The 24,040-nt window shown below is 43.1% G+C and overlaps 1 protein-coding gene and 1 long non-coding RNA gene across 9 annotated transcripts in view; one reads left to right on the top strand and one right to left on the bottom strand.

The window, feature by feature from the left end:
• The window catches only part of LOC143835996 (uncharacterized), a 172,031-nt gene that overhangs the window by 78,249 nt on the left and 69,742 nt on the right, over positions 1–24,040 (top strand). For 7 of the 8 annotated variants that reach the window (XR_013230442.1, XR_013230445.1, XR_013230437.1 and 4 more), the window contains one exon: positions 19,356–20,169. The exons of the other annotated variant lie outside the window; for it this stretch is intronic. This is a non-coding gene — a long non-coding RNA (uncharacterized LOC143835996). Of the gene's footprint in view, positions 1–19,355; positions 20,170–24,040 lie in introns of those variants that run through there. 8 annotated transcript variants of the gene reach the window in all.
• The window catches only part of PRELP (proline and arginine rich end leucine rich repeat protein), a 30,452-nt gene continuing 11,061 nt past the window's right edge, over positions 4,650–24,040 (bottom strand). Inside the window, exons 2-3 of the mRNA XM_077334603.1 lie at positions 15,800–16,746; positions 4,650–10,417 (exon numbers count right to left, since the gene is read on the bottom strand). Coding sequence (XP_077190718.1) covers positions 10,242–10,417; positions 15,800–16,730 — 1,107 coding nt within the window. The 5' untranslated portion in view covers positions 16,731–16,746 and the 3' untranslated portion in view covers positions 4,650–10,241. The remainder of the gene's footprint in view (positions 10,418–15,799; positions 16,747–24,040) is intronic.

Raw genomic sequence — 24,040 nt, 5'->3', positions numbered from 1 at the left:
GTAACATGGTGGTATAGCAACATCAACCCTCCCCAACAAATGCAACTACCAGCAGGGTTGGCAAGAGAGAACCATAGCTGATTAAATGTATTAAATGTGCCATAACTGATTAAATTAAATGTATTGAATGTTATGCATACCATACAAATGCCAGTTGGAATGTACTGAGATGCAGAAAGGCTGTTGGAAATGCCCTGAAAGAGGGTGGAAGAGGTTGCAACCTTAGAGAAATCACTTTCTTCAAAAATTCTTTAATATATATTTAACATATATAACTATGTGGAACAAAGTTTGAGTCCAATGACACTTTTAAGTCCAATGAAGATTTAATCACGGTATAAGTTTTTGACTGTTTTCACCCCTGCTAAAAATATCGCAATGACAGCCTTAAGAATCACAACCATTGCTGTTAAGGTGCAGATCCAAAGTCCATTCCGCACGGCGTTAATATTGCTGAAGTCTTACCATTGTGTAATGCTATTTTTTTTAACATTATGCACAACGTCGTACACAAAACACAGCACTCCTGCAACACTCCTGCAAAAATCGCTTTGTTGTAGCGCTTTTCGGGGAATCCACAAAACCGCTTGACTCTTGAGAACAACCTGCAACAAATCCGAAAAAGACATGCGTTCTCAATATAGCGAGAGCAAGAATGTCTCTCCCTAAGCTCTTGCACCCGAGCTTCCAGCGTCGCGATTGCCATTTTTCCCCTTAAACCTGCAAAAGCAACAAATAAGTGATGCTTCTTTGGCTGAAATCCCTTCACAAGCAATTGTCTGTAAAGTTTCTGAACACAATACAGCCCCCTGTTTGACACTGCCCGTAATTTTGGCCAGAAATTGCACCCGGAAGGGATTTTTTAAAACTTTAAGAGCGTGTAAACAATTAATCGCCAGCTCCTATGCCAGTGAAAAAGGTCTTTCTGATACACTGAATGAACAAATATGCGCTGCTACAGATGTTTTCAGGTTTTTTAAAAACAGTTTTTAAAGGGAAGCATGAACACAACAGTTCATTGGCTGTTCTGTTTGATTGATGGCCAGGGGCGGGAGGAAGCATGGAAAAATATCATCTCCTTTGTTGCGATTACAGCGAGACAGGAAACTTGTGCGTTACGAAAACAGCGGTAGTGGGAGAGCCTTTTTTCCAAGAAAAACGGCTGTGTGCATTACCGAGACCTGCCGCTATTAATTGCAGTGCTATTTGAGAGATAGGAGTTAAGCAAATCTCCACAATTATAGATTTTATCATATATATGTGGCTTTTTAGCATAATCACCTGACAATCACATATGAAAAAAGAGCCAACCTTAGACATACACTTCCAACAATTTGAGGAAATGAATTTAAACATGAATGACAATTTCTTTGATCTCCAAATATCTCTCCACGCAACTTACACAGGCCCATAGCCTGGTGTCCATTGCCTTTCAGGGTGCAATGAGCTTTGCCACTAGTAGAATGTAAATAATCTGAAGGGGTATAATCACCAGGGGTATAATCTCCTCTAGGTGGGGCTGGGAAATTTCCAGGAATGAGCTCCTCTGGAGAAAATGTCTGCATTGGAGCATGGACTGTATGGCTTTATAGGCCACTGAAGTCCAAACCCAAGTCCCAGTCCCAAATTCCCAGAATTTTCCAACCCAGAGCTGGCAACTCAAGTAATCCCTGTAAGAAAGATAATGAAGGAAACTATTGATGAACAAAGGGACCAAATGTGAATATAATTTCAGTGTACACCAGCATTGTCTAATGGTAATATAAACTCATTGATTAATGTGGGCAGACTGTTCCGCCAGAATTATATCATTTTGAGCAGTTCCATTTCAGTGGATAGCTTGCTACTGAAGCAAAGTCATGGTATTTACAACACACACATTATTTTCTTCCTTGAACAAACTTAGGGGAGAAATTGCATTTTTTTTTCAGTTTAAACAGAAGTTTGATTTGTTTTGGGCTACAAGCCCAGACAAGCCTGATTCTGTCGGATCCCAGAACATTGCAAAAGAAATGATCCCAGAACCTTGCAAAAGAAATGAGTTTCAAGCTGGCAATGGCAAATAACAGTTTATTCCAATGGAACACAATCCTTCAAACTTTCCAAACCATCAAAACAAACTCCTAGTTATATTCCATTTTTCGCATCTTTGTCAGTGATATGTGATAATATTTTAACCACAAATCCTCTTGAAATAAATTCTTTTCAATGATGAAAATGTATCAGAAGAATATTAACGTAATCTTATGGTGATATGTTAGTGTATTTGGTTCACTCTCCAAATGGTTCTGCAGAGGCCAATATACAGAGGCCTACAAAGTATTAACATCACAAAGTGTAAATGCTCTTCAGTAGTCACTGGAAAGTTTGAAGAACTGTTTTCCATTGGAATAAACTGTTATTTGCCATTGCCAGCTTGAAACTCATTTCTTTTGCTTGTATCTCGGCTGACGGGTTTTCACCTGTTGGATCCCAGAACCTAAGCAGAGTCAACTCTGGATAGTATTTGGATAGGAGAACCCCAAAGATCTGGGTGGTAGTTCTTCCAAGAAACACAAGGGGGCAAGAAATAGTTGGCAACCTCAGAATGTCCCTTGCCTTGCTGCCAGGCAATCTTTGGACCTCCTGGCTACACTACACACATCATATGGTAAAGAAATAAATAGATGTACTGGTTTGATTGACTGACCATCCATTTACAAAGCCCTGTTTTTTGAAGTAGGGATTGGCTAGTGCTTATCACACAGGTCTCCTTTGCTGTCTCAGAAGAAATCCACACAAGAATTTTAAATAAGAACACCAATAACAAAATAAACTGCCTGCTTGCAGGAAAGTGATAACTGTACATGTGTCAGAGAGAAAGTGAAGCTGGGGGGGGGAGGGGGAAACAAAACTCACCCCATAGCAAAAATAAACCCCCCCAAAGCAACTGTTCCTGTCCATTTCTTTTCAAGTTATTGCTTTTTGTGACTGCAGAAGTACACTGAGACATGAAGTAATGTGGCGATAGCTACAGCGGTCTGCAGGCAATCCGAAATGCTTTCTCTGATCAGAATGAGCACCCAAGCCTCACGTGGTTTCAAAGAGACTCATCTGTTCTTCCTGCCTCAACTTGTAGCCATGAAATGGATTCTATGCATTTCATAGCAGGGAGTGAATGAAAAGAAGTTAATCCATTGTAAGTGGTTTACAGGCTATGCATCTTTGTGTTTCTTTCTAGTCCCATTATGCCAGCCCTGGTAATGCAGAGAAGGGGGAAGGGGCTCAATTGGCTACTATGGTATGCCTATTGGTATTCTAGCATAAGATACTTGTATTCTGCAAACATAGATGTGTGTTCTAGTTGCTACTGGAATCCAGGCCACAACCAAACTGGAAGATATACAGAATTCCCATACCCCAATATTTTTTCCTGTGCACAGCTTGGTTTATTCTGTGCTGGAATATCTTCCCTCTATTAGACAGAATTTTAAAAATTCTGGAATATCTGAATTTTAAGAATTCTGTCTAATAATATTAGACAGCAGTAAAGTTAAAAAAAACACATTCATAGCTGGAAAATATATTTGGAAATGATAACTACCAAAGTAGCTGGAGAAGCCATAGGTAGAGTCATTATCTTTCCACCTAATAAAATCCAGGTTGTGGCACCGTTGACACATCCTGGGTGAGTAGTATTCCTTGCAGTTTGGAGGTGGGGCCTCAAAATGGTAAAATGTCTCACAAAACAGCCATTTTCCCCTTCAGAACTGATCTTTATAGTCTGGAGTAAAGTGACCAGATTTCTGGGGCCACAGAGCGGGACATGCCGCTGCCACTGCGGTGGCGGCATTCGGCCCCCCTCCTCACTCCCCCTTGACTGGCCTCAGAAGGGCAGCGGGGTGATGGCGGCAGCAGCAGCAATGTTGGAGGTGACAGTGGTGGAGGCAGCAAGTGGGCTCTCCCTCCCTCCTCCCTCCTCCCTCCTCCCTCCCCCTCCCTCCTCAGAAGGGCAGCGGTGGGGTAATGGCGGCAGCGGCAGCAATGGTGGCGGCAGTGCCAACAGTGGCAGCAGGCGAGCTCTCCCTCCCTCCCCCCTCTCCCCAACTTACTGCGCCATCGAGACGCCTGCAGAAGGGCGAGAGCAAGCTGGAGCCCGCTGTCCTGCCCGCTGCCCTGTCATCCCGCAGAGACCAGGCAGGCGGAGACCCAGAAGAGGGTCGAAGAGCCCGCTGGAGGGCAGCAGCGGTGTAAGGCAAGGCCTCCCGTGGTGGGCTGAGCTCAGGAGGCCCCCGGGCTCCAGAGCAGGGCTTGAGATGCAGGAGACAATGAGGCATTGCCGCTGCCCTGCAGGGCCCCACGGCCGCCGCTAGCTGGTAGGAATGGCGGCGCTGTCTGCTGTCTGCAATTAATGAATTAATTTCAATATACATGATATTCATTCAATTTTTTTCTGCCATTATCCAGTGAATGAGGAAATGCAGGATTATTATGAGGGGTTTGCAGCATTTTACTGGCTGTGTTTCCCATGTCTTTAAAAGGAGCATGTGAAGATATATATCCAGTGAACTTTCCCCATCCTTTTAAATTTCTACAGGCCTAATAACGTGCAAAATAGAAACATGCAAATACTGAGATTTAAAAAAAAAACAGCAACAGCAAAACAGAAATGTACACAACAAATTTAATAGGATGTAAAAAGAACCCAGCAAACAACATTACAGCTAGCATAAATCCAGAGTAATTTAACACTGGTATAACAGAAGACCCATAAGGGCCCTCTAGATATATGGATAGATTAAATTAAAAGCAAGTTTCATGCCTACATTACTATTAAAATAAATGTTCCCAAGCATGCCCAACCCCAACATGGGTTCCATGGGAAATGCTGAGTTTTATCTGGGAGGGTGTCCAATGGACTGAGGTCGTTTGGTCATTAGGGTCTAGAATCCTCTGTTGATTTCCATAAGTTATGGATCAAACCCCCACCCAACCCAAACAGTGGTTTGAATAGGGGTAGGCTGAGTTAGCAAGAGGGAAGAGAATGGGTTATGTATTTGTTGCTCACAAAACTTCATTGACTTCTAGAATGGTTGACACCAATATTGGTTTTGTACAGCCAAATGCAAAGGACAAAAGAAGGAGCAGGGGAAACATCATGCAGGATTTTAAGAATGAAAAACACTTGAATGTTTATGCCAAAAAGAGACAAATGAAGAGAAAATACAGCAAGAATTTTGTTCTAGAGACTTTACAAGAAATAGACCAACACAAAGAACTTTAAAGTCAAACCAGCCTTTCACAGATTCATCAGTTTACCCTTTCACTTGCAGCAAAATGGTAGGGAATTTCAAAGCAAAGACAGCCTAGTTATATATTTATCATCCTGGTAGATTAGAAAGCATGTTGCTTCCTTATAGTGAAATCCTATGCAGAGTTGTACTTTTTTAAGTCTATTGACTTCATTAGACCTAGAAGGGGGTAGTTTTGCTTAGGATGGCATTGTGAATTACTATGGATATCCAACTGATGAGTCATAATATATTCATAATGCTCTTTAATGTTTTCCAGCTAGCTGGGAATCTCTCTCCAACCATTAGAATATAGCACCAATAGGCATGTGACTCGTGGCTAAGGGAAGTGACAGAGAAACAGTCTGGTGCCAGTTTTGTAATGTGAACTGGGAAAGACAGAGAGATAAGCAACTATACATTGGCTAAGAGTGCAGTGTTAAAACTTTGGCTTCCTGCTGCAGAAATAACTATTTGATCCCACTATAATCTGCTTATAAATAAAATTAATATTGCAAGGGCACTGCCATTCTCTAAGTCCTCTCTTATTACAAAAAACATGGTGTTGCCTTTAGATTTCACATACCGCAAGGAAGGTAACAGTACCTTCAAATAAAAAACAAAACCAAGAAACTGAGAAAGACCAACACACTTCATCTTTTCTGAGTCAGCAGAAGTTTGTTACAATTCTCAGAATAGCAAAGTGATCTGTGAAAAAGAACTTAAATTCTCAGCTGTAGAAGTTACATGTTAGCAGAGGAGAGCTTTCTTCCAAGAAACTCTCACTGAGCTTCACTCACTGGTTTATTTAGCAAGAAATTGGTTATCTGAACCTGCAGTGAGGAACCTAAAGAAGAGCAAATTAAGAGGCTTCAAAGCAAACCAAGAGGAGCTTGGAGCTTGGAGTGACAGTAGTGACTTAACCAAATGCAACTCAACAGATATCGTGAGCATGCTGTGGGAATAGGATTAATGAATCACACAGTTCAAGAAGACAGGAAAATCTGGTCTCCATCAACTCAGTGAGATCTCTTTCTGATTTAATGTTCTATGCACAAAGATTGGTATGTTAATATGAGCATGTTAACTCAGGACAGTCACTGTAACATTTGCTGGATGGCTCTGTATACAAAATTCTAGCTTTCTGTTAGGCTGTGTTCATAGAAAAGTTGGGTGGATGATTAATCATTGTATGGCATTCCTACCTGAGAAATGAGTTTCAAGATGAATTTTAAAAGACTTCTTTTCCCATGGGTGGACATGTCAGAAGTGATAGTGGATTTAAAAGAAACGTCATTGTTGTGGCACAGTGACAGTGACAACAGAATTTGAGTTGGCCAGTTCAAATCTTTGATGGCTGACCTTAAGCATGCCCTATTTCTTAACTCCTCATGTGTAAAATCAGACTAATGATCTATTTCACAAGCTTGTTGCGATGCTCAATGATTTGAAAATACTATGGTCACTAAAACTGTTATTGGGCTACTAATAAATAATAATACTTAGTGCAAAACCCCTTTGAGTTTCATTACTGAGAAGTAGACAAGGAAACACATTATTAACTTGGATAGGATGAACTTTGTGGGAAAGCTATATAAAGGAGCTAAGCACTGGGTTTTTAAAAGGGAGTCAATAAATTGCTGGCACTTCCATAGCAAATGAAGGGGACCACACAAAGTTCAATTGATGACCTGGGCCCATAGATGGAATCCGCTGGACAATCTCAGTAAGGACAGGCAATTGTTGGGTCATGGTTTGTTATGAAGCTCAATGAATTTAAAACACTATTCAAAATACTACTAAGGAACTACTAAGGAAGGTAATAGAGCAAGCATGGTGTAGTGGTTAAAGAACAGCGGAGTCTAATCTGAAGAACTGAGTTTGATTACTCATTCATCCACATGCAGCCAGCTGGGTGACTTGTGGCATCTGAATATCGGATGTTAGGGGATGAGTTGGTTGGAATCCTAATGTCCATTGAGCATTGGAAACATCTAACTGGCCGTTACTGGAAATGAAATGTTGACCCAGGTACACTTTGCTCTGATCCACAATCTTTATGCTTTTCAGCAGTTGGAGGAGACATACGGATTTATAATATATATATATATATATATTGTTAAATGATAACTGGAATAGGATTTACATTAAATGGAAATTTACCTAGAAACACAGAGTATCTGTTCTATGGTATATTTGTACAAGATGGAAACTGCAAGGCTTCATGGGGAGAAAGATATCCCACCCACCTGAACCAGGTGATGGGGGGGGGGGCAGGAAAACAGCAGGGGAACATGCCCTGTGGACAAACAATAGTTGTTGTGCTGTATGGAAATTGGACAAAATGGTCCCTGTGTGGAAACAACAGTTACAGGCATCAACATTACTATGGAGATGAAATGTGTCCCCCCCCCCTCCCGGTTTAAATTTTTTTTGAAGCCTATAACCTAGTCCTGCATGGTCCCATTGTATGGGTTTATTTATTGTTTAACTATTAGACGTATAGATGATTCCCATAATTCCTAGATATGTTGATGATTATTATTTATGGCATTTGTACCCTGCTTTTTCCCCTCAAAGAAGATCCAAAGCAGCTTACATTGATAAATGTGACAGAATTAACAGGTGCAGAAGTTAATGGATAAATAACAGGATATGTTGGACAGAAGAAAACCTGTTTAAAGATTTTACCATTCAAGCTTGAAAGTGGAGGCATCTGCTTTTCTTAATAAAAACAAAGAAGTCCCTTGTAATACCTTAAAGACTTAGCATTTTCATAGACTACAGCCTACTTCATTAGATACATGATGCATATCCTCAATCAGCTCATAGAAAAAAAATTATCAACTGTGGGGCTACAAAACACACTGCTTGCATTTCATCGCCTTTGTTGTTTACACCCCCACCACCACACACACTTTATTCTGAGAACTGAAGATACATATCTTGTATCTGATGAACAGAGCTTTAGTCCATGAAAGGTCATGGCTGTCCTTCTGGAGGTTATTTTCCTCACTCAATTCTGCCTCAAGGCAGCTTCATGTACACATTTGTCATTTCAGGGCATGATATCAATAATCTCATGAATACCAGGAAATGTTTTATGTAATATATAAGTACTAGAAAGAGGCCACCATGTTGAGCCAGAGACATTCAAGGCAACTGATTAGGTTTGGTTTGTGCTTCATGGCCTCTTATGGAACATTCTTGTTGCTCCTTGCATATTTGCAGAACAATAGAGAGCACATGAAGAAAGAAAAGATTATGAAAAGAGAGCAAAATAATGAAATTGATTCAAGTGCATGCTTCTCTACAACTCCACAATGTAAATGAGCCATTTGTGGACCCTGTTGATAGAGTGCAGCTGCTAATAGAGATTAGGTGAGGCAGTTCACCCCTTAGAATATGCCCCTTTTCAAGTAAATTTTTACATTCTCTTGTTCCTCTTTCTGCTGCTATCTGATCCTTTAAATGTCAATGTCAGGGCCTGAACCTGGGACATTCTTTCACTTTCAGTGAGTCAGCACCTCTTGTCTGAACAATTCCAGGAGCCATGCCTTGAGTAACTGAAGATGCTTTCCTTTGATGGATGTCCAGAAACTAATCAGGAGATAGTGAATGTAGTAAGGGACTATTCAGAGGAGGAGGAGGAGGAGGAGAAGCCTAAAAACCTATGATAAGGTAAAGATTGCACCAGCTGTTCATGGTGTATTCTGGACATGTCCATCAAAAGAAAAAAAACCAACATCAGACCACCATAATCTAATTTCAGGTTCTCCCCAATACTTCATTTCCAATAAACTGTTAAGTACTGAAGATGCAAAATGAGTTGTGTCTCACAATGGCCTATTATGCACGGCCGCTGAAACGGCGGCATGGAGAACGCGGAGGAGGAAGAAGCGAGGCAAACCGCTTATGCACGGGACAGAACGCAACGGCGGCAAAACCCAGAGTATCTGATTATGCACGCGGCTACTCTGGAGCCGCTTCTGGTTGCGTCCTGGTCCCGGGAAGCTCCACTTTCTTCCGCATCTCGCTAACGCAGCTTTTTTGGCGGCATACGTTGACTCTGCACCCGGTTGCCGCCTGCAGCGTGCATAATTGGTGATTTTAGCTGAAGCCATTTCACCCCGAATGTGGACCTTCCACTCCGTGCATAATGGGCCAATGACTCTGGAACTCAGTTGCCGGGACTCAGGATGGGCAACAATTTCTCTTTGACACACTCCTTTTCAAGCCCTGCATGCCAGAACTCTTGTTAATCTTGATGGTTCAGAACACTCCTAGTTCTGTTGTAGCATCACCATTTATTCTGTACCATGGCAAAGAGCAGAACAGGGAGGAATATCACTTCTAAAATCTCTTTTCATTGTATTTACAATATACCTTGCATGACTCCATAGGATTTAGGCACTCAGTAGTCCTTCATACAGGACAGTTTCTACTTCGGCCACACTTACACTTGCCACCTAATGCCTAACTATTCCTTTTCCCAGCATAATTGCTAGGCAAATGGCACACTGAAACTGCATTTGCCTTTCTTCTCGGAGAATTATGCAGAACATAACCTATTGTAAAAGCTTCTTGTTGCTGGAGTGTGGGGGCAATAACTGTGCAAAGCTCAAGACAAAGCCAGGCAATATTCCGAAAGCTACAAATGGTGTGCATGCTCCCATCTCTATATTTGAAGTAAGTTAAGGCTAGGAGATACCTGGTTTACTGTAACTTATGGCTGTCGTGTGGGTACATGATGGGCAACATTTTGAAGGACATTCATAAGATGCTGAATCGAGGAGGGGCTGCATTGAAAACAAAAGAAGGGTAGGAAACAGGACAGAGCAGAAAAGAGAAGGCAGTTGGGAGGAAAAGTCAGGGAGGGGTGACAGGATATATTCCCCATGTCTAACATAGACTGGAATAAAGTCACTGCGCAAAGCCAAAATCCTAGGGGAGTGGCACTTGCTACAAGGCTTAGAAAATAACAGATTGCAACAGTCGGAAACACATCATCAAGTCCAAAGGTATGGGGGGCTTCAGGTGGTTGCCATCCAGCCGCAGGTAGCGAAGGTGGGGCACGTTGTCAAGATCTGAGGACGGTTCTTGGAAAGTGAACAGAGAAGTGGGGCATATCTCAGTTCCATTGATAGCTAAGGGAGGAAAAGAAAGTCAGATATTAGTTTTGGGAAATCTGCACTTTTCTTTTTACCTGGCGGAAATCCATCATTCTTTCAACTCCCATGGATTTTTTTAAAATTAGGCCATGATACTACAGTAGTCCCTTTTGGATTCACTTTCTATGAATTCATCCATCATTGCAAAACAACCAAAGAAACTTCCATCCCACTTGGGACAAGGGTTAGGAAACTCCCATCCTAGGAGACTTCTTTGTTAATTTCTCAACTCCTGCAGTATACTGTCATCTAGAAATATATCTACATAAATCAGGGGTAGTCAAACTGTGGTCCTTCAGATGTACATGGACTACAATTCCCATGAGCCCCTGCCAGCGAATTCGCTGGTAGGGGCTCATGGGAATTGTAGTCCATGGACATCTGGAGGGCCGCAGTTTGACTACCCCTGACATAAATGATGCAGGTCTTCTGAGGGGATTTGGGACAAGTTGATGAATATATTTAAAAGCATGCAGAGGTCAAATGGTTGAAGGGGCAACCATGCAGTGTTAGATGTACCATATTTCGTTAACATTTCACCTCTGCACACCTTTAAATACACACACCTAGCATTTATGCAAGCTCATATGCATGTTGCACAATCAACTGGGCTGGGTTATATTAATTACTATTCTGGTATTATATTAATTGCTTAGAAAAGTACAGGGATGAGATAAATATGGCATGGTAGATGCTAACAAGCACCAATAGACCCGAGGTTAGGTCTATCATGTCATATCCATGTCATCCCTGTGTTTTTAGACTAGGTTACAATGCAGCATTGAAATAGGTGTGATAGGATTAGAGGCTTGTTAAGCATGCAACAGAAATGAGTTTATGTAAATGCCAGGCGTGTAGATGTGTAATTTCATTCATGTTTTATTATTGACTAGATATTAAGCCCGCTGTGGGCAAAATACAGCGGGCCCTAGCATGATGGATGGGTAGAGGGATGGGGTGAAGGAAGGAGGAAAAGGAGAAAGAGAGACAGAAAGACAGAAAGAAAGGGAGGAAGATAGAGACAGAAGAAGAGGGAAAGAAACAGGTAGCCAGAAAGAGGCAGATGGAAGAAGGGAGAAAGGGAAAAACAAAAGGAATGCTGGGAGGAAGGGAAGGAGAAAGGGAATGCTGGGAGGAAGGGAAGGGGAGAAAGGGAATGCTGGGAGGAAGGGAAGGAGAAAGGGAATGCTGGGAGGAAGGGAAGGAGAAAGGGAATGCTGGGAGGAAGGGAGGAACAGAGTAAGGTAGGTGGCCTTGGGACCTTCTGCTGGGCCCAGGGGCAGGCTTGGCTGCCCCAGGGCCCGGCAGAAGGCTCGGGACGGGGGCGGCGGGCTTTGCGGCCTACTGCCGGGCCCAGGGGCAGGCTTGGCTGCCCCAGGGCCCGGCAGAAGGCTCGGGACGGGGGCGGCGGGCTTTGCGGCCTACTGCCGGGCCCAGGGGCAGGCTAGGCTGCCCCAGGGCCCGGCAGAAGGCTCGGGACGGGGGCGGCGGGCTTTGCGGCCTACTGCCGGGCCCAGGGGCAGGCTAGGCTGCCCCAGGGCCCGGCAGAAGGCTCGGGACGGGGGCGGCGGGCTTTGCGGCCTACTGCCGGGCCCAGGGGCAGGCTAGGCTGCCCCAGGGCCCGGCAGAAGGCTCGGGACGGGGGCGGCGGGCTTTGCGGCCTACTGCCGGGCCCAGGGGCAGGCTAGGCTGCCCCAGGGCCCGGCAGAAGGCTCGGGACGGGGGCGGCGGGCTTTGCGGCCTACTGCCGGGCCTAGGAGCAGGCTCGGCTGCCCCAGGGCCCGGCAGAAGGCTCGGGACTTTGGGAGTGGGCTTTGTGGCCTTCTGGCGGGCCCAAGGGCAGGTGAGCCTGCCCCAGGGCCCGGCAGAAGGCTCCCTGGGCGAGGGGAAGCCGGCCGGAGGACTTACTGCTGGGGAAGGCTTCTTCCTCTGAGCGACAACTCCCCGGCCAGCCCAGGCGAGGCTGGGCCAACCAGCCAATGGGGAGCCGCGCTTGGCGCTGCTCCCCATTGGCTGCTTGGCCCTCGAGTGACACTCGGAGGGCCCAATCAGGAGCCGCTTCGCGGCTCCTGATTGGGCCCTCCAAGTTTTTATCCCGGACAGGGCCCGCCCTAACTCCTCCCCACTTGCCCTTACTCCTTTATTCCTCCCGCTCCTCCGGAGCGGGGGGAGGGTTAAAGATTGGTTTAATTTTGAGATGCATAACTAGATCTCATTACAACAATTGCTAGTGGTGAAGACTCTGAGACTGTGCAATTGCCATCTTTTTCCCCCTAAAGAAGTCATGCTGACCAATGTATAATACTCTTGGGACGTATGTGTAGTTTTCATTGTGCAGGTTCCTGATTTTCACAGTATATTAAGAACCTTTAGCTGGAAAGCCCAGGCAGGTCCTCAGCTGGGCTTTGAGATTTTTCTATTTCTGAGCAATGTTAATTCAGTTTTATAATAGCATCAACATAGACCCTCCCACTGGTCTGCCTGTCATATTCAGGCATTATTATTTTTGCAAAATTTGCACAAGTATCAATCTAATTTTCCTCATTTGATAAAAAATATTTAGTGTATGAGGCTGCTGTAAACATGACAGGACACGGGCCTGTTTAGCCAAGTTTTTAACTTGGTGATGTAATCAAATCTATTTAGGAAATTGCCATCCTAAGAGCCAGTAAAGTAATTAGGGATGACTTCCGACACTGAAATATTACCAGTCCCACATTCTACCTGTGGCTTAGCCTTGGATGTGCTGTAATTAAATCTTCAAGTGGAATTTCTGGCCTGACTATTCCAAAAGGGGTATGGAAGCCAGAAATAAAATATCCACCATTATTTTTCACTGAAAGACCTCATTTGTTATTTTACTTCATAGGTTTGCCAACCTCCAGGCAAGGCCTGAAGTTCTCCCAGTAATGCAACTGATCTCCAGGTGACTGAGGACAAAATGGTTTAGAGGCAGGACTATATGATATTATACCCCATTGAAGCCTCTTCCCCTGCAAACCTTGCTTTCCCTAGGCTAAAAAGGTAATGGTAAAGGTATCCCCTGTGCAAGCACGGAGTCATGTCTGATCCTTGGGGTGATGCCCTCTAGCATTTTCATGGCAGACTCAATACGGGGTGGTTTGCCACATCCCCCAAAATTGCCAGAAATTTCCTAACCTGGTACTGGCAATCGTACTACTTCACCTGTTACTAATCAGATGTTTTACAACTTCAAATACATGAAATCCTGACTTTCATAGGCATATTTGTAGATCCAGATGGATTTTATGAAGCAACACTGGGGAGTGGGATTTCAGCATGCAACACGAAGGGGGAGGCAAGGAAATTACACTTCCATGTATGGAATCTGCAGGATCCAATCCAAAGCAAGCATATTTTAAATCAAGTCTTTTTCTTTTGTGTATGATTGCCAGGTGATTCTGATGGCTACTCAAGAAACTACTTTTCTATTATTACTGTTACTAGTATTATTAAAGAATCAGTATATTTATTTAGGGTAATTCAGCACTACCTCTTCAGAGTTCTAGTTGAGGTGGTTTACAATTAAAATCGTAAACCACCATATTGCACCATTATTTTTCTTTCTTTCATTTCTTTGCCTATCCATGCTTGCCTATTTTGTTTTGTATATACTAAGAAGTGTTTTTTTTTGTTTTTTGTGAGAAATGTTAAAGCCCTCTACATTTGGGATTTATTTTTGTAACAACTTGGACTTTTGAGGGAACCAGTTCAGATGGTTCCAAAACTATACTTGCACCCCCGTTCCTTGGTTCTTTCAAAAAGCATATAAAATATGTGCTCATTGGAAGGCCTATAGGCATGATTAGCCTTAATAAGAAGAATTCCTGATTCAAGTCACATACTTGAATCTTATCTAACTGCATTTTTATCTCACTATTCCTTCAAGATTTTTTTTCTATTGAAGTATTTATATCAATAACATGGGACATATTTCAATATTAAATTCTGTGAGAGCTAACCATAATGTTGAACCTTGCTGCTTTAGCAAGGCAACAATCCAAATAAATCTTGGCTTCGCAGTTTTCCCCTTGTACTAGGTCTCCTGCCTTTTTACTGGCAGAGAAAAGATTTACAGCGTGACCTTAGAATGACTTCCAACTTGAATTTCAAAGGCCAGTGTGAATCTAAGTGATGAATTTGAAACATAGCTGTGTCATTGAAAAGGAAACATTATTTGTATGGCATTCTGCCCGTGTGCTGTTCAATTTTAGAGTAATCAATGTATCAATGAGCATTACAGAGGAATGTTCTTGCCTTGGGATGCTAGATGTGCATAAAGTTACTCAGATAAGTTTCTAGATCCTTCAAGGCTATATGTATGCTTCAGTGTCTATCTCCTGCTCTTCTGGAGTTTTAACCTCTTCTGAAATTTTAACACATAATGAAAAAGTTCTACACACTGGGATCTGTTTTTAAGTGTTGTGACATATTGTTTCCTTTCCTTGCTAAAAAAAAATCTGGATAGAATTCCACATTCTTGCTCCCCTGCAGATGTTTTCAGTCAAGGCAGCAGCTGGTGGAAGCTCTAGCAGTACAAGCATCTGGGGCAGAAATGGAAAAGATTTTCTTTTCCTGTGACATCTATCCTGTGAAATTAGTATTGCTTTGCTGAAACTGCACAAAGAACCACTAGAATTACAATAGAGATCTCCACCTCCAGATTTCATACATCACTCTTAGACCATACATGTGCCTGCAAATAAAGGTAATTGCCATTGTGCTCTACATGCATGCTGTCCAGTTTATGAAATAGTAGTTTTAAGTCAGAAATTATAAAATGGCAAACATCTAGAACCAGAATATTAAGAGGCTTCCAAAAGTAAGACAAGAGACTAGGATATTATCATTTATGCCAATTTGATGCTTCAATATGGCCCATTATGCACGGCCTCCGAAACGGCGATTTTTGGTCACATGGAAAACGCGGAGGGGGAAGACGCAAAGCACACCGGTTATGCACGGGACAGGGTGCGACGGCGGCAAAACCCAGAGTAACCGATTATGCACGCGGCGATCCCGGCACCGCTTCTGGTTGTACCCCGGTCACCCGGAAACTGCGCTTTCTTCCGCGTTTCACTAATACAGCTTTTTCGGTGGCATGCACCAAAGCTGTGGCCGGTTGCAGCCGGCACCGTGCGTTATCGGTGATTTTAGTCGCCGCCATTCCACCCCGAATGTGCATTATTCCCGCCGTGCATTATGGGTCCATAACAGTATTCTTTTGGTTTTGATAATGGACACTGAACCATTAACAATATGGCTAGCCTCCTCTCCAAAACAAACAAAAGATGATCTCCTCTGAACCTAACCAATTTTCAGCCTTCACTGACTCACTTTTAATTGAGTTATCATTCAAGTAGAGATGCTCCAACTTGGGGCTGATATAGGGGACGTTGGTAAGCTTGTTGTGTGCCAGATGCAAGACCAGCAAATTACTGATATTGAAAGAGTTCTTGGGTAGCCCTTTGTCAGTGAGGCTATTGTGATTAAGCCTGAGAAATGCCAGGTTGGGGAAGTCCTTGAAGTAATTGTTGGGGATGTCAGTAATGTTGTTCTTATCTAGGAAGAGTTGGTGGACAGCAGTGGGAATTCCAAGTGGCATCTTCTTTAGTATGTTGCGAGCTAAATTGAGCTGCATAAGATTCTTGAGCCCTTTGAAAGTATTCTTGTTGAACACTGCATCATTCAGTTCATTGTTGTGGAGATCTAGAAGAAGGAGGTGCTCCAGTTTGTGGAATGCACCAGTGGCTATCCTGGAGATTCGGTTTCTGCTCAGTCGAAGCTGCTCCAGATTTGGAGGCAAATTGCCGGGGATTTCTTTAAGATGGTTCTTCTCCATGTACAAAAAGACAAGGCTCTCCAACTTGTCTAATACTCGCTTATCTACCTTCTTGATACGATTGTTGTCCAGATTGATCCACTTCAGCTCTGTGGCATTTTTGAAGGATTCCTCAGGAAGCTCGTCAATGAAGTTGTTCTGAAGGTAGAGATAATGGATCCTGGGTGGAATGAGGGGCACTTTCCTCAGGTTGCGGCTGTCGCAGTACAAGGCTGATGGGAAATCAGGAGGGCAAAAGCATTCTCTAGGGCAATCTGGAAAGATGGAGGGGGGTCCTGGTGGCAAGGGTGGAGGCAAATCTGTAGGTTCAACTGGCTCTACAGGTGGAGGAGTAACACGCTTCTTTGGAGGTCTGCGTCTCTGCCCATTTACTTCACAGAGTAAAACAAGTATCAGTGGGAAAATCAGGCTGGCAATCACCTTCATTGTCTAGAAAGTTTCTCTGGGGAAGAAAAAACAGAAGTCTTATAACATTATTTATGACTTTAAATATGTCCTTGACAAAGTCTGCATTGTTTCTCTCTGGCACCAGTTATGCCCAACAAAACTCCCTCTAGGTGCTACATTTGCTCTTGGTTTTTGTTTTGTTTTTTAATTGGCACTAAATAAGGTTGTTAATGCACACATTTTTCTCACTGAAGACATGTGTTCTATTTACTCAAAGATTGTTTTTGTGTCATGGTTCTTCAAAGCTTAGAACAGCTTATATATAATACATAGAAATGAGAAACAGGTTTTTACAACAAACTTAACAAAGTATCATATAAAACAACAGGAATTGTCAGCAAAAGTACAGCTCTCCAAAACAACTAGAAATCAGAATCCAAGCCCACAGCAGAAAGTTATTTGAATTCAAACAACCTTCGGGCCTTCAGGAAGGGTTGTGCCTCTTGGACTGTCTATCTTAGAAAACAATTCTAAGGGAAGCAGCCAGTTTTCAAGTGGGTAGTAGTGGAGCATGCCCGTCGCAAAGATGACACTATAAGGAGAAATTGTTGAGTTGACTGAAGCAGGATCATGGTTTCATATAGAGGTAGTACTTCACATATGCTTTTTAAGTTATGAAGGTAAGCACAAGGACCTTGAATTGATCCCTAAAACTTCAGCTAGTTCCAGTCAGCAGACTAGTCAGCAGACGGGCAGCCACATTCTCTACCCATTAAAACTTCTGACTCATCTTCAAGGGACAACTCTTACCTAGGGATCAAATGAACTATTTTGGTTGTTCCACACACCAGGGGCACTTCAGTAGCACTAGCATGTGACAAGCCTGGCAAACATACCTGACTTGGCCATTTAGGTGACCAGTTATGCAACCAGTGCATCTGTTTTCCTACTATCTTAACACCGCGGTAAGTAATGCGGTAAGGGCTGGTGGGGAGGAGTTAGGGCGGGCTCTGTCCGGGATGAGGAAGGGTGCTGATTGGCCCCTTCCTCGGACTGACAATCGGAGGGCCCAATCGGCAGGCGCGAAGCCCTCCGATTGGCCACCCGCCGGCAAGGGAGCTACTGCCGGCCGCCCGGCGGCAAAGGAGCTACTATGACAAGGGAGCTCTTGCCTATTTCCTTCAAAAAGATATGATTTGAAAGCAACTTCAACAATGTGGCAAAAATGTCCTTGCTTCTCTGCAGTCATTGCACCGTTTGTGATTCTGTTTGGACTACATTGTTGGAACAGCTGTCGAATGACTACTTTCTGTAGGAGAAAAGGACAGTCTGTTAATGGACAGCAAGACTGGCAGATGCTTACTCAATGGGTGCTGATGACTGCAAGATGTTCTTCTGCAGCCCATGGTAGTTGGTTTCTACTTCAAATCTGGACCTAAACTGGATTTATGCACAAGCTAAGTAAAATACAGTTTACAGCCTCAGATTATGAGCATCCTCGAAATACAAAGAGATTAAGAAAACTGTTGGATCATAGTGTCCACCAACTGGAGAATGCCCACCAGTTACTGGAGTGAGTTGACAAGGCTATGGGGAGCAGACATGGCTCTCCACTATTTATATGTTTGGTTAAATTGAGAGGTAGTGACTAGGGTTGCCAACCAAGTTCTGGCAACTTGTGGAAGTATTGTGGGGCAGGGAGTGATTTTGTGTCAGAATACTTCTAGTTGGTCCCCACAAGTCATACCATGATATTCTAGGAATTCACTCATCTCTTTGGTTTTTGCCATACAGAGGGGGAAATGCCTAGAGGGTTGTGATGTCACTTCTGGACACAAAGTGAGAGTATGATGTCGTATAGCATTGTTCTCCAGCCCCACTCTTTGCTCCCACAGTAGTACAGAGACCTGGTGGGGCCTACAGTCCAGAGATGGGAGATTGCCCACCACTCCTGGGCAAATGTCCAACATAATAGTGACAGCCCTGATATAAACCATTCAGATTTTGGAGGTGATACAGTTTTACAGGTTAATTCCATCTGTCTGCTCCTTTGTGCTCAGCACAGGTATCTTACAATCCTGTCTCTTGGTTACCTTCTCAGTTACAGTGTTGAGTATGCTCATGAAGCTGTGATTTATTTCAACACAGATACACCTACAAAGACTCACACACTCCATTCATGAACTTTCTCTTTTCCTCTTGCTCACTTTGATTCCGCCAGTGAGTACCCCTGATAGGAAAAGAGAAAGAAGAAAGTAGAACCACCCCTTATAGCTAGGCTGCCTTCTCCTCCATTATTTGTTGAGAGATGACACTCCAGCAGTTGCATTGGGGTTAGCAAGAATGTCACACTAAGTATAAAATCATTTTTAAAAATATGATCTGGAAAAGGCTCTTATTCTTGAGAGGGTCAAACTTCATTTAGAACTATAAGTGAGGCTCTCATGGTCACAGCTGTGAACAACCCATGAGCCAATTGTAACCAATACAGCAGTGCCCTTGAAAACTGCAGAAAACCTGAGTTTTCTTTTCTTTCTTTTTTTTTGTTATTTTTTTACTTATTCAATAAAGAATGCTGAGTATAGAAAAGGACATGCTACATGTTTCATTTACAGCACTATGATTATTAAGCTATGCCACAATATGTCTTATATATTTTTCCAGTATACCTAATGAGTTTTCTGGAGCTACCTGGAAGAGGTGAAGTGAATGGCTGACTTCATCCTGCCCAAAGGCTGCCTTGGACACCCATTAATGGAAAGAGAGAAGCCAAGAGATTTTTCTTGTGAAAAGGAAATGAGTGACACACACCTCTCCATTCTAAATGAGAGCCTGACATCATTTTAAAATACTTCTACCAGCTGATGAAAAGTGCTTCTCTATCCTGTCATCTTGACATGTCTGAATATAGTGCAATTCATACCTGTAGTAGAAAGCCTATGGCTTACTTGGTAGAGCTAAAAAGACAGTTTTATATGGGAGATCCATGGCTGTTTCTAATTTTTTAAAAAATAAAAACAGTTGCAGGGGCAGCAGTAATGTGTTCTGAGGAGTTCTTGTTGTTATTAATTGAATTTGTATACTTCCCATATGGATCAGGGGGGTGAACATCATATATGTAATACAAAAATATAACGGATACTAAAATTATTCTCATTAAAAATTTCCAGACATTATACCAATGATTAAAAGATTTAAACCATAATTCACAGTTGTCCAGTCCTTAGCTTTGGGCTCAATCCAGTATTCCCAATGGGCATTTCTGGTGGGTTCTGGAGGGCCCAATAGATGGGTGAAACTGCACAAAAGGGCATGACTATTTCTATACTAGCGATATTGTTTGGATTTGCATTTTTAAAGCCTTTCCACCCATTTCTGCATTAAAATCCACCTTTCTAGGCACAGTCCTGAATTGCCCTTTAATTTACCATGCATTTTGGAAATTTCTGATCAGAGCATTTTCATCTGTCAGGGTAGAATCCCCTAACTGGCATATTATGCATGGCCGCTGAAACGGCGGCATGGAGAATGCGGAGGAGGAAGAAGCGAAGTAAACCGCTTACGCATGGGATGGAACGCAACGGCGGCAAAACCCAGAGTATCCGATTATGCACACGGCTACTCTGGAGCCGCTTCTGGTTGCGCCCTGGTCCCAGGAAGCTCCACTTTCTTCTGCATCTCGCTAACACGACTTTTTCAGCAGCCTACGTTGACTCTGTGCTCAGTTGCCGCCTTCAGCATGCATAATTGGTGATTTTAGCTGCCGCCATTCCACCCCAAATGCAGACCTTTCACTCCATGCATAATGGGCCACTGAGTTGTCCAAATATGATATACCCCCTTCTCCTCCAGCCTCTGAGAGAGTTTTATAGTTGTTGTTGTTGTTAGGTGCAAAGTCGTGTCCAACCCATCGCAGCCCCATGGACAATGATCTTCCAGGCCTTCCTGTCCTCTACTATTCCCCGGAGTCCATTTAAGTTCACACAACTGCTTCAGTGATTCCATCCAGCCACCTCATTCTCTGTCGTCCCCTTCTTCTTTTGCCCTCGATCGCTCCCAGCATTAGGCTCTTCTCCAGGGAGTCCTTCCTTCTCATGAGATGGCCAAAGTATTTCATTTTCGTATTCAGGATCTGGCCTTCTAAGGAGCAGTCAGGGCTGATCTCCTTTAAGACTGACTGATTTGTTCGCCTTGCAGTGCGGTTTGACGCTCGGCCTTCCTTATGGTCCAACTTTCACAGCCATACATTGCAACTGGGAAGACCAGTTATAAGACCAGTTTATAGTTTATTTAAAGCCTGCTTTGGCAGAATTTTGTTCTTGTGCACACCTCTCCCATGACTGTGCCTTTAAGTTGGTAAGGGAATTAATGGTTGAGTTTTTAAAAAACCCTACTTGGAAATATCCTCATGTGCTCCAGCTTTCTCCTCTGCACCAAAATTAGTTAGTAAAACTTTTGTAGTTTGATTTGGGCTGTTTAAAATCTCCGTTGACTTCAAGTCAACATTCACTGGTTGAGCTTACTGGTCTCTTTAGGATTTCACTCAGATGCTTAGTCACTCTCCAGAAAACCCCTCATGAAAGTAGATACCCTCTATAAGGACAGACTGTTGGAAATGCCCTTTCTTTTTGTAGAACAATATTCTGCATTGCAGTGGATCCCTGCTGTAGATGAGGCTTCTGCTGTTTGGAGTTTTCAGCTGTTGATTCTGAGACCAGAGTTGTGTGCATGGGGACACCCTGCACCCTATTCCCAACATGCTCCTGCTGTTTCTCCTTAATTAGCAGATTAACTTTCAGGGAGAATCCACTCATATCTTTTTTTCAACTCAGCTATTAACCCAAAAATGCTCATTACAGTGTTGGCCATCAAATCTACAATCTTAGCCAGCAAGTTATCTTGGGACCCATTAAGTCTGCTAGTTTCAAAGATTAAGTCACCATTTTATGAGGTTAAAATAGACTATTTTTTTCTTCAAGGGGGCCTGCTAAGTGATGTTTTCCTGGCTTCCTACCCAAGGTACATAATGGTTTGACACTGGAGCTTGACAAACTAGAGAATCTTTGTTTGTAAAAAAAATCCATCGTTCTTTTTTTGTTTACTCATTGATAAGTTGTCATCCTTCCTGCAATCCAGCTCCCCACTTCTTCACCTTTTATTCCTGCACAGTTTCATCATAACCCCAGCAGCTCAACACCCTTTCCCAATGACTCCTCAAGTTTAAATTAACCAACACAGAGATTCAAAGTTCTTGTTTGAGAAGACTTAACCTTAGACTCAATTCATTCAGTGCTCAAGACAGTAGCTGGCAGCCTCAGTCTGTAATCCCAGTCATGGACTCTGACAACGACCAGCTCCCAGCTGTGCCAAAGTAAACAACTACAACGTTTGCAGAGACCATTCAAAGCTGTAGCCTGCTTAAGCAGAGAAGCCAGGCTGTTAGTAGAAACTTCGTCAGATGAGGGACAGCAATAAATAAAACTGTTATCAGGACAGCTCAGCAGAGTGTCTTCACATTGCCACCATCTTTGTCTGCTCCCCCAGGATGGAATCTAATTCAGGGCTGTCCAATGGGGAAATGTGTGCATTATGTTTTTTTTTCTCATACCTGCCATTTTAAGTCATTTGTGCATGCCTTTTTCCTCACTGCCATTCTCCCTCCCACCTGAAAAATCTGGCTTTCTTTTTTAAGGAGGTGATCATGTTACAATTCTGTTTCTAAGAATAAGAAAAGCAGTCTTGCATGGCAGCATTGTAACACAATAATCTATGGTTTTTTAAAAAAAGAAATTACATTCAGTGCACCTTGGGAGGGAAGAGGGGAGAAGGGATCCAGGGCACAGAATGATGGAATGAAGGGCACAATGAATACAAAGATGGCAGGCATTTTGCAGGAAATCCAAAGCAAGGCTAAAACAAAGTATGTCTCCTAATGCGGAAATGGTTGCTCTGTTAACCCCCCTTCCCCCTCAAATGCTGCTGTCCCCATCCAAATTATCCTTCACACCCATGACTGTGTGCTAATGTTAAAGAAAATATTGATGAATCTAACTGTGAGTCTCCTACCTAATACAAAGTTGGGCCTAAACAGTGATGATATAGAAAGCCTCAAAAAGAAAATTATCTTTATTCTCCCACCTGCCTTTGCTCATAGAAAATTCTAACAAATATTTGATGATTGTGGGTTAAGGTTTGCATAATGAAAGGGTGGGATGCTATCTTTTTGTTTGAAAGACTTTCAAACCAAATCCCTTGGCAATCTTTTTTTGATTTGCTGCATTGCAATTCTCCATGAACATGAACTGCACCTCTTCTGGAAACAACAACCTGTTTAAATTTTGCCAACTGTCCATCATTCAGGTTATGGAATTAAACTTTTTGCTCTCTTTCTGTTGTGTTCTTGCCACCAGATTTCCTAAAGTGCTCTGTTCTAATTAGTGGCAAAATAAGTGGCAGATTTTTAAGCAGACCAAAAGATTGCTCCAATTATTGTCCGATTTTCAATTCAATGGAACATGCCCTGCAGAGAAAAGAGAAGTGGGTTGGATGTCTGGTACTGACACACAAAGGCCCATTATGCACAGAGTGGAAGGTCTGCATTCGGGGTGGAGTGGCGGTGGCTAAAATCACCAATTATGCACGCTGCAGGCAGCAACCGGGCGCAGAGTCAACGTATGCTGCCGAAAAAGCCGCATTAGTGAGATGTGGAAGAAAGTGGAGCTTCCCGGGACCAGGGCGCAACCAGAAGTGGCTCCGGAGTAGCCACATGCATAATCGGATACTCTGGGTTTTGCCGCCGTTGCGTTCCGTCCCGTGCATAAGCGGTTTGCTTCGCTTCTTCCTCCTCTGCATTCTCCATGCCATCGTTTCAGTGGCCGTGCATAATAGGCCCATGTGGTACGCTCCTAAAAAGCCCAGTGATTGCCATCAATACAGCTATGCACAGAACATAACTGGGTCTCTTTGGTGTCCAACTGACATCACAACAATCGGCTTGTAATGTTCACCACAAGTCAGAATCTATGCTAGGGTTCTGGGGCTGGGAACACTCTCACAATATGTGTGGCAAATGAAAATGCAGATCATTGAGACATATGAAGAGGAAAGGGAGAGAATGTATATTGCTTAGCTGGGTGTGATGAGGCAGGCGAGGTTATTCGCTTGGCTTCCCAGCATCCTCTTACAGAGTGTAGAAAAATCCTGAGGTGTTGAACCACAACATTTCACCATGGCACAAGGAGATATTTTAACAGCACTGCCACCAAGTGTCTGCACCTAAATCTGCACCCAGCCTTTTATATCCAGTTGAAAAATTAACAAGCAGGGCCTAATTAATTTAGGAAATTTCA

The sequence above is a fragment of the Paroedura picta genome, chromosome 4 (assembly GCF_049243985.1).
Source record: "Paroedura picta isolate Pp20150507F chromosome 4, Ppicta_v3.0, whole genome shotgun sequence".
Taxonomy (NCBI): domain Eukaryota; kingdom Metazoa; phylum Chordata; class Lepidosauria; order Squamata; family Gekkonidae; genus Paroedura; species Paroedura picta.
The sequence above is the reverse complement of the archived record's forward strand: the minus strand, read 5'-3'. Positions and strand labels throughout refer to the sequence as shown.